Consider the following 11,195-nt stretch of genomic DNA (forward strand, 5'->3'; position numbering starts at 1 on the left):
TGTGGGTGGGTAATTGGGGACATTGCTGGAGGTAAGGGCACACTAGTGGTGGAATGGGTGTTGGAACATTGAATGCACCCAACAACTGAAAATCAACTTGATTTATAAGCTTATGAACAACTTAGTAAATCATGGTGTTATAATAATTTTTTAAAAACTGCTGTGTTCCCTCCCTTCCCCAAAATGAGTGCTAATTGAAGAAACTGACTGGCATTCATAGGTTACTCAGTAGCATAAAAAAGAATAAAGCCCAGCAAATACATAAATACATAAAACAGATATCTAGTTATTGGCTCTTGTCTTCTCTCAGCTCTATTTAGGTGGGGTGGAGGGGCAGGGAGATGGGGGAGCAATGGGAAGGACAGGTGATAAGTAAATTGGCTTAAGAACTGACTTGTCAGTAGCAGCTTCCTTAGTTCAGTGTACATGTTGTGTGCAATGGTTGGCACATATTTCTAATAAAGGAAATCATCTAGTAAAGCAAATTTTCCCATTTGTTCCCCATTAGCTGCATGAAACTACCTTTCATTAACTTCATAATAAGTCCACCCTGTGTTCTAAACACTGAATAATTAGATACCATTTCCTGGACTATGTTTCACTCTGTTGTGACCAGACTCATCACACTATTAGGGGAACACCAACATTACGACCTACCAAGAGAATGGCAGAACTACATCTTTCTTCCTTTACATTCTAATATGTGCACTTAATAAATAGGAATGGGAGGTCAAACAATTATAGCGTCTTTTAAAATACTTTGTTTTTGTTTTCTACTCTTCCCCACCAAGTAGAGTTGATATATTCTAACGGAATGTGTACGAGTTGAATCAACAATGCTCCTTCCCCACCACAATGGAATACTAGCATATTATTAACAAGGGAAATGCAAAATCAGCTGGTTATTGTTTAGAAGAATAGATACTTATGCACATATGTACAAATATGAATATATCTTTTGAAATAGAATTGTCTGTATCTGTGTAAAGTAATTTTGGGAGCGAGGGCCCATACCAGGTAATGCTCACGGGTTACTCCTGGCTTTGCACTGAGGGATCATTCCTGGTCAGGATCAGGGGGTCCATATGGGATGCTGGTGATTGAACCCGGGTCAGCTGTGTGTACCTATTGTAGTGTCTCTCCATCCTCCTGTGTAAAGTACTTCTGGAAGGTCATGTGATAAACTCATCACAGAGCCCAGAGTTGTGGGTGAGAGGGAGACTCATACTCATCTGTGTTTTTGACTCTCACAATACATATGTGCTACCTACCACCTAACAAACATGGTTAATAAAATAAATATTTGTCAGTCTGAGATGCTTATTTTAAGTGAGCGGGAAAAAATTGCATAGTGTTATGTAATTATGTCTATTACATAAATTCTGTTTGAGTCTTTAGCAGCTCAGATACTTCCCCATGACAGATTCACGCATTTGTTTTTACAGAGTGACATCCATTTGGGAGAATAGTCTCCAGATCACTACAGTTTCTAGTCTCCTGGGCAGCTGGCTGGGCGCGTTTCCTATTCCACTCGACTGGGAGAAGCCATGGCAGGTTGGTTTTCCATCCTTAAAGCCATCGTGTAAGGTACAGTGATAGACTGCTGAGACAAGAGCTGGCTTCGAGGCCCTTGAATAGTGTCACTCTTAAAATGTTAAGAAGGAAAGGAAAATCTTGGCCAGTGTGGAACAGGACAGCATTCAACACCTGCGTTCATTGTAAGTTTTGCTCAGTGTCCCATGGTTTCTAACAGTATGCCAATAACCTACATTTGAACCTGACTGTCTATACATCATTTTGTTCAATCAAGTTAGGAATCCTTTTCCCCTGTCACTGTCAGAGTGTGGCCCTTTTGTGGCTTTGTTTCTTTTGGGTCCACACCCAGTGATACTCAGGGGTTATTCTTGGCTCTAAGAGGTCTCCTGGGTTTGCTGTGTGCCCAGTGTACTATTACTCTGGGCCCAGATGGATGACTTCTTTTGGGGGCGAGTCTCAGCACCGTAGGTGTCAGTTAATCTTGCTTCTGTCTGCCAATACTGTTTTTATATCCAGGTAGTAAAGAAACTCACTACTTTGTGAATATGTCTTGAGTTTTCAAAATGACTAGAAGATGCAGGAATTCACATTTATAAATTTTGGCAGATTTTTTCTGTCTTTAAGTTTTTTGAATAACATCTGGTGATGCTCAGGGGTCACTCCTCGCTCTGCCCTGAGGAATTACTCCTGGCGGTGGTAGGGGGACCATATGGGATGCTGGGGATCAAACCCAGGTCAGACATGTACAAGTACCTTACCCACTATACTGCCTCTCCAGCCCCTATGTTTATAATTTTTATATTTCCTACTCTTTAGGGCCTTAGACTCATAATTTCTTAACCTGGCTGATACCATCTGAATTTGGTTTGTTTGGGCTTTGGTTTTTGTTTTGCTTTTGGGCCACACCCAGCAGTGCTCAGGGCGTATTACTTCTGGCTCTGCACTCAGGAATTGCTCCTCAAAGTACTCTGAGGACCATATGGGATGCCAGAGAGTGAACTCGGGTAGGCTACATGTAAAGCAACTGCATGTTGCCGAATTCTAAAATGAATTAGAATCTTGAAATTTTTTTTTTAAAGCAAAAGGCAGGCTTTGAAATAGGAATATGTCGTGATACCAGAGGAAGCTCATGAACGTGGTCTTTTTGTATTCTTTGTCTCAATGTTCAGTGGGAGATGGAGATTCATTTGTATTCATACCTTACCATTAGAGGACAATTACTGAGGATAATGCACAGAAATTGTTTTGATTTAACAGTAGATTCATTACTTTCAGGTATACACTGAAATTTTAAATATAAAATTTAAATACAAAGTAGTGACACATAAAGCCATCAGTATGTCCTGAGTTGGCAAGGAAATGTGCATTCATAGAATATTTTTAAATATGAAGGTTTGATACCTTATACTTGTTTAAATATTCACTTTCCAATACAAGGCACATATAGAAATGAAATTAGGGGAAACAGACATTCTTTTGTAAAATCTGGATTTTGGTTTGTATAAAAAATATATTTTGAGGCTGGCAAGATAGTACAGCGGGTAAGGTGTTTGCCTTACACGCAGCTGACCTGGGTTCCAGCATCCCATATGGTCCCTGAGCACCGCCAGGAATAACTCCTGAGTGCAGAGCCAGGAGTAACCCCTGAGCATTGCCGGGTGTGACCCAAAAAGCAAATATATATATATTATATGTAGATATGTATATTTCTATTTATAATTCACTTATACATTTTTTTTTATTCAGACTTTTAGCTCCTGACTTATTTTTCTACATTAGTGCTTATTTTTACAATAAAAGAGATGAACTGGACCCAGATCAGCAATATCAGATTTTGTAAATGGAGTATAGAGTTTCCATCTTAATGGCTTTTTAAAAAGACTTTTAGCTAGCTAATTTAAATATGTAACAAGTATTGATCTTCATTAAAAAGTTTAATTTGACTGGATTACTGTGGTTTAATTATCTTTGCAGTTGGGTTTTTAGAGTGTTTGAAACTGTTTTCCATTTCATATAACCGTTTAAAATCATGTTGTTGGTAGCTTGAATAGAATTAGTCTATAATTCATCATCATTTGTTCAGTGATAATCACCTACACTTCTCCCTTTTAGACAGTTTCCTACTAATGAACTAGAGAAATTGAGATTCCATTATTTTCTTTCACCTTACTACTTTTAGCAAAGTTTTTTAGTTTTATTTCTCATAATTCTTACACACGGAAGAAGTGATATAGGGAAGTAAATAGGGAAACTGTCTTCTTTAGTATGGCCTATGAGACTGACAGAATCTGCCAGAGAAACAGATAATGGAATAAAATATTTTCTGAAATTGGATATTTCTTTCCATAAATTAAAATTTCAGAAAAGATACTAATATTTAGGCTTTATTATCAAAAATATAATATTGAAAATGTGTTAAGCAGCCTGCACCCTCTCCTGCCCTCCACCCGCCTCCTCCTTCCTCCTCTGCCCGCCTGGGGGTGGTCCTCGCCTTCCCTCCCGCCCCTGTTGTTCCGGCCAGCCTCCCCGCCCTTCCCCTTCTCACCCATTCCCCTTCCCCCCCTCAGTCACCTTGCACCTGCAGATTTTGGCTTCCACCCACACCCACACCCTGCCAGTGACCAAAGACTTGACCACTCAGAGTCCAGCTCCCCAGAATACTGCTCAACATGGACACCGGTGTGATTGAAGGTGGATTAAATGTCACACTCATCATCCGACTACTTATGTATGGAAGTTGGCAGTATCATCGGAAAGAAAGGAGAATCTGTGAAGAGAGTGGTGCACGTATCAACATCTCAGAAAAGGGAATTGTCCTGAGAGAATTACCATTTTGGCTGGACCTGCTAATGCCATCTTTAAAGCCTTTGCTATAATCATTGACAAACTAGAAGAGGACATTAGCAACTCTATGGCCAGTAGCACAGCGGCCAGTCGACCCTCCAGTCACCGAGGCTGGTGGTCCCTGCTAGTCAGTGTGGCTCTCTCATTGGGAAAGGTGGTTGCAAGATCAAGGAAATACGAGAGAGTACAGGGGCTCAGGTCCAGGTGGCAGGGGACATGCTCCCCAGTTCACCTGAGCGGGCCATCACTATTGCTGGCATCCCGCAATCCATCATTGAGTGTATGAAACAGATGTGCGTGCTCATGTTGGAGTCCCCTCCGAAGGGCGTGACCATGCCCTACTGGCCCAAGCCATCCAGTTCTCAGGTCATCTTTGCAGGTGGTCAGGACAGGTGCAGCACAGGCAGCGGCAGTGCGAGCTTTCCCCACTCCACCCATCCATGTGCCTCAACCCTCACCTGGAGGGACCACCTCTAGAGGCCTGTACATTCAAGGACAGTATGTCATTCCACAGCCAGATTTGACCAAGCTGCACCAGTTGGCAATGCAACAGTCTCATTTTCCTCTGACGCATGGCAACACCGAATTCAGTGGCATTGAATCCAGCTCTCCAGAGGTGAAAGTCTGTTGGGCAGGTTTGGATGCATCTGCTCAGGCTACTTCTCATGAACTCACCATTCCAGATGATTGGCTGCATAATCAGGCGTCAAGGCGCCAAAATCAATGAGATCCGTCAGATGTCTGGGGCGCAGATCAAAATTTTGAACCCAGTGGAAAGGATCTACTGATAGGCAGGTTACCATCACTGGATCTGCTGCCAGCATTAGCCTGGCTCAATATTTTATCAATGTCGGGCTTACGGGGCTGGAGCATCTGAGCCCCGGGCGGGGGTGGGGGATCCCGCAGCATATGGCCCCTGAGCACAAGACCAGGATCGCCATATAGCCACTGTCAGCTGTGGGCTAGATACTCAAAAAATATTATTATTATTATTATTATTTTTGCTTTTTGGGTCACACCCAGCGATGCTCAGGGGTTACTCCTGGCTTTGCACTCAGGAATTGCTCCTGGCAGTGCTTGGGGGACCATATGGGATGCCAGAGATAGAACCCAGATCGGCCGCGTGCAAGGCAAACGCCCTACCCGCTGTGCTATCGATCCGGCCCCTCAAAAAATATTTTTACATGCTTTAGTTTAATTTTTCCACTTGATACATACGACTTTGTGTAAAGTTCCAAAGGCAAAACATAAGATTACAATGTTTAGTTGTGCTTTCATATCTTTTTTTGTGTAATTTGTTTTTTTTTTTTTTTTGCTTTTTGGGTCACACCCAGCAATGCTCAGGGGTTACTCCTGGCTTTGCACTCAGGAATTGCTCCTGGCAGTGCTTGGGGGACCATATGGAATGCCGGGGATTGAACCCGGGTCGGCCGCGTGCAAGGCAAACGCCCTACCCGCTGTGCTATCGCTCCAGCCCCTTGTGTAATTTGTTTATCAATAAATTCCCAGAAAGGCCCATTCAAAAGATATACTCTGATTGGAAACATTATTTCTTTCCCCCACTTACGAACATGAATTTAGATAATTGGTAAGTAATGATAAGGAAGCCTTCCGTCTCAGGAGGGAAGAAGAGGATGTTATTATTAATCATCTGTTGTTTCTTAAAATCATCTTTTGTTCCCTGCCTTAATGACTCTCCTTGAATTATTAGCAAGAAAAGAAGCATTAGAATTGCTCATAACTCAATTAGCCTTCTCCAGTACTAGAGAGAACTTAGTGATAGTTAAAGCCAAAGCAAGTATTTGGACTATGGAAAGTTGTACACTACTATTCAGCTTTTCATCTGATCTAATTGAATAGCTAATCTGTAACTATTTTAGTTTCACTTGGTACAAAGCATATGTGCGGGTAGGGCATTTGGCTTGCACGAGGCCAACCCAGGTCCAATTCCTCCATCCCTCTTGGAGAGCTACTGAGAGTATCCTGTCCTAATGGCAGAGCCTGGCAAGCTACCCGTGGCATATTTGATATACCAAAAACAGTAACAAGTCCCACGATGGAGATGTTACTGGTGCCCGCTTGAGCAAATCGATGAGCAGTGGGATGACAGTGACAGTGAAACCACAGTGACAAAGCATATGTGTGTGTGTGTGTGTATACACATATACATACATATATATACACAGATATATCTTTTTCTGTAAGTATAATAGATGCTTAAGTATTACATAGACTGGAATTTAACTATTTGATAGTCGTTTAGAGCAACTCATGATCTATTCATATTTTGTATGCTCTAAAACATTTTATAGATGAGATAATTATGAAGTTTTTTATTTGAAAAATGTCTTGTATCAAAACTAGCTAGTAGTTTTCTATTACAGAAAATTAATGGGTAATAAGAAATGTTGGTTAATTTGAGCAAAGGAAATTGGTCATGAAAATTTTAAAACTATGTGCTTTATTAATAATTTAACAGATATCTAAGATCTGTCACTTGCTAGTGAGGAGTAAATAGAATTATTTTTAAGTTCAGCCTCTGACAGTTACTGCTTAATTGTTATATACAGTAATGACCTATTAAATTGGTTACTATTTTTAGCAATACAAAAATTCCATTTGAGTTCTCAAGTGTTGAGAGTGTCACTTGTCTATTTGTTCCACCCGGAGTCCTTCATTTGCTAGAGTGTATTGTTAAATCATCTCTGTTTTCTCTGGAGATGCTCAAGATGTTTGCTTCTCACACAAGTGTCATTTCTGACTGAGGTTTTTGACGGAATAGAAAGAAATGCAACCTTCGTGTATCTTCTGATGCTTCTAGCAGGCAGGACTTGGCACTGTCAGCCCAGTAACTTCATCCTGACAGCTGCTGTGCAAAGTGGGTTCCATTCCCGTTTCCACACACAAGAAATGTCAGAGGGCAGAGAGGGAGGGGACATGTCTGCTTGGGTTCCAGTCAGGGCCCCATGTCACCATCCCTTCACTGCTGGGCAGCATTGCCTTTCTTTCTCCACACAAGAATTTTATTTAAATGGCATGATAATATGTGTACATTGTAGATCTTTAAATTTAATAAATTCACATGCAACACTTTGGCACCTAAAAAAATCCCAATCCCAAATACCTTTGCACCCTGGGCTTCACTCATTCTACCTCTCGGTGTGAACCATACAATCCTATCTCTTCTCTAAATCACTGTCGTCCCATTGCTCATCAATTTGCTTGAGTGGGCAACAGTAACATCTCATTCATCCCTGTCGCATTCAGGAGAATGAGGCCCATTATTGTTACTGTTTTTGGCATATCGAATATGCCACGGGTATTATAAATTATGACGTATATTTCAAGCATGGGGAAAAATTAGAATGACTAATGAAGGGATTTGAGATCTAAAAGGTGGGTTCATTAGAAGATAATTATGATAATCGTAGTCCCAGCTGATAAGGCTCAGCTAGTAGGTCTTGCATCTGAGACTCTAGTGCTGGCCCAACTGACTCATTTGCATGGTCTTGACAAGGACTATGGTCATTTGTTTTGTTCTGTTTTGGGACCACAGCTAGATGATGCTCAGGGGTCACTTTTGGGACCATATGGGATGCTGCAGATTGAATCTGGGTTTTGTCACATTCAGTGCAAGCATACTACCTATTGTACCATCAAAAGGATTTTTTTTTAGATTTTAAAAATAGGGCAGGATCTTTTTCAAATAGGAAATACCCTATGGGACAGCTTTTGAGGAGGCGTATGATTCTGGTGTTCTAGACTAGCATGACGGCGTTTAGCACACGCGTGAGGACCATGAATGAAAGCTTATCATCACTTATAGCTTACATGCATCAGCCTGTGTGCTGTGCCAGAGAGGGTTACCAGAGCGCACCCATTCATGCCACTGTCATCAAAGCCTAAGAGGAGAGTTTTAGGGTAAGGCTCATTGTGTAGATGAGACACCAAGGCCCAGAAAGTTCAGGTGACTTTCTCAGGGTCACACATTTAACAAATGGCATGGGCAAGATGCCTAATACAAAAATCAAGGTTGTTCATTCTCATTCTAAAAGTATTTAAAATATGCTTGAAAATATAATTGAGAAATATAGAGTATTATAGTTAAATGAGTATTATAGAAAATGAGTACATTTTCCCTAAAATTGTCAGCCAAATCTTATAGTGATCCCTGATTAGAATATGGAATCTTCACATGTAAAGAATCTTGTATAACTAAAAGATCTTTCTTGAATCAATAATACTGATTTTAGAAAGATAACATACATATCTATGTTGTTTATTATGGATTTTTAGCTTATTTGGCTAGAATGTTGCTTGAGAAAAAAACTTAATTATTGGTACCTGAACTCTCTAATATTAAGCCTTCGTTAATGCTGATTATTTAGAGAACACTTTTAAGTGATAAAAAGTATAGGAAATGTTTGATTAGAGAAAGAATAAAAGTATTGCTTTAAGCTAGGGACCTTTTTATACTATGTAGTTACTTGTTTTTGTAAATAGGCTTTGGTTTATCACAGTAATTCAGTAATTTCATACTTATTGTATATTTTATTATGCAATAAGGTTTTTTTCCTTTTATTTAGTGACTAAATAACCTTTAAAATTCATTTTTAAAATGGATAAATAGAAGACGATCACTTTAGTGACTAGCACCTTTGAATGATTTCCTTTACATGTCTTTGTTCTGAGTTTTCCTGAAACTGGTGATTATAGGCAGCCACCTCAGACACCAGAATGCAGAGAAATACAGTAATGCAGCAGAATTGTCCAACGGAAGATGCCATTAAAAGAAAATAAATCTATTTGTATTATGAGAAATGTTAAATAGGAAGATCTGATGGTGAGATAAGGAGATTCTTCTATAAGATCTAATTATGAAAATGCATGATTATGCTTGGAGTGCTTGACAAATCAGTAATGAATTTTGTTGCCATAGTATATAGTTAAAAAACATTTAAGTGCAATTTAAGGTCAAAGGAAATAGTATTACTAGTGGACAGCCTCTCCAGTACCCTTTTGCTGTTCCCTTTCTTGATCCATATAAATCAGTGAAGTAGTCCTTTTATTTAAAAAAAATCATTTTTAAAAAACAAGTGTTCCAATTGATGACTTCTTGTTTTTTGAAGCCTGTTACAAGTAGACTCTTCAGTCATTCCAAACTTTAAATTTGCTCGTGGCAAGGGTTTCTTGAGATGCTGAGTATTAAGTGTTCCCAACTCTAATCCCTTACTAGATAACAGTTGGTTTGGGTTTTTTGGGGGGGCTACATCCAGCAGTTCTCAGGGGTTACTCCTTTCTATGCACTCCAGGAATAACTTCTGGCAGTGCTGGGGGACCATCTAGGATGCTAGGGATGAAACCTGGGTTGGCCACATGCAAGGCAAGCCCCCTCCCATTGTGCTATCGTTCTGGCCCCAAGACAACCCTTTTTAACCAATATTAAACTTTTGGCAATTATTTGGAGCCAAAGTATGGCAGCTGTTTAAAGAACTTATGTGGAAATATGTTTATGTGTTTGTAGACGAAGCGTCATACTGAAGTTAGAAAGTGACTGAAATAGAACTTAGTAACCCAAGTGAGAATTTTACTGAGGTTCTTGAGGGCCTGGGATAATCCCCACACGAGACAGTGCTGCATCTGAACACAGGTGGATGCTCACACGTGGCCAGATGGTGAGGGGCCACGGCAGCTGCTGCAGGACATTTGGAGAGTACCGTCCCCAGAGCTGACGGAGGCTGTCGAGAGAGGCTACTGAGGGAAGAAGTCCAATCTGGCCAGAGATAGTAAACTATGCAGATTATTTTATTTGCAACCCCATGTAGGAAGAAGGGACACTGTTAAAATAACAATCACTTAAAAAGCAACAACCAACAAACCAGTGACTTGGTACTTAAAATTAATAATTAAAAATCATATGGAAGCAATGCCTAAAGTAACTAAGATAATTCACAATAAAAACCATTAATTCAGGCTCAATGCATTGGAAATATAATTCAACAAGGACTAACCTAAAATGTACCTTTCGAGTTAGAATATGGGTAGAGGTTAGCAAAGTCTTAAAGAAAATCTCAGAGAGACCCAAGAATTATTTCTAAGAATTTTATAATACCTATATGCAAAAAAAAAGCTTGTTTTATGTTCATACATGACCTTATTTGAAGCATTGTATTTGCATTCCCTCACAAAATGACTATCAGTAAGATTTTTTGAAGTACTTTATTGACCAGAAGATTTTATTACTGTGATCTGTTTGTTCCAGTGATAAGTCTGAATTTCTACTGAAACCTAAAAATTACTTAATGAAGAAGACATGCTTCTGAAAATAAGGCAGTTTTTCTACATTCCACTCATGAATAGAAAACAAGTCTTTGGTTGTTTTTTTTGTTTGTTTGTTTTATTATGTTTTGTTTTTAGTTAAAGGGCAGAAAGTATTTTTGCAAAAAAGAAACTAAAGAACCGAAGCAATGAAAAGGTTCTTAATCAGCAACGGGAAACTCTACACCCCAGGAAGGTCAATAGAGCACCTAAGGCACCTCAGGTTTGGATGAGACAATCATCTTTGCTTAGAGTTGTAGTAGTCTATGTACACAATATTTACCATCTTAAGAATGTGAAGCTGAAAAATGTGATGTCTAGCTATAGTTATAGTGAAGGAGGAGGAAAAGGAATCACAAGAGTTGATAAATGGGACTGACCGTGTATCTGTTCTGCCTCCAGTATTTATGGAGGAATCAACAGAGGCCCAACCCAGAAAGGGGGACACCCAGAGGTGATACTTCCAGACACTTAGTCCATTTCTCTTAGGACAGGAA

General features: G+C 39.8%; 1 protein-coding gene across 3 annotated transcripts in view; it reads left to right on the forward strand.

The window, feature by feature from the left end:
- The window catches only part of PIGF (phosphatidylinositol glycan anchor biosynthesis class F), a 34,875-nt gene that overhangs the window by 21,613 nt on the left and 2,067 nt on the right, over positions 1 to 11,195 (forward strand). Inside the window, exons 5-6 of one of the 3 annotated variants that reach the window (XR_008627192.1) lie at positions 1,446 to 1,554; positions 4,058 to 4,314. Coding sequence is in view for 2 of the 3 variants with exons in the window: in XM_055119922.1 (XP_054975897.1) it covers positions 1,446 to 1,554; positions 4,104 to 4,157 (163 nt within the window). In the remaining variant the exon portion in view is untranslated. Of the gene's footprint in view, positions 1 to 1,445; positions 1,555 to 4,057; positions 4,315 to 11,195 lie in introns of those variants that run through there. The other 2 variants (XM_055119922.1, XM_004611985.2) reach the window with 2 other exon arrangements.

This window comes from Sorex araneus, chromosome X, assembly GCF_027595985.1.
Source record: "Sorex araneus isolate mSorAra2 chromosome X, mSorAra2.pri, whole genome shotgun sequence".
Taxonomy (NCBI): domain Eukaryota; kingdom Metazoa; phylum Chordata; class Mammalia; order Eulipotyphla; family Soricidae; genus Sorex; species Sorex araneus.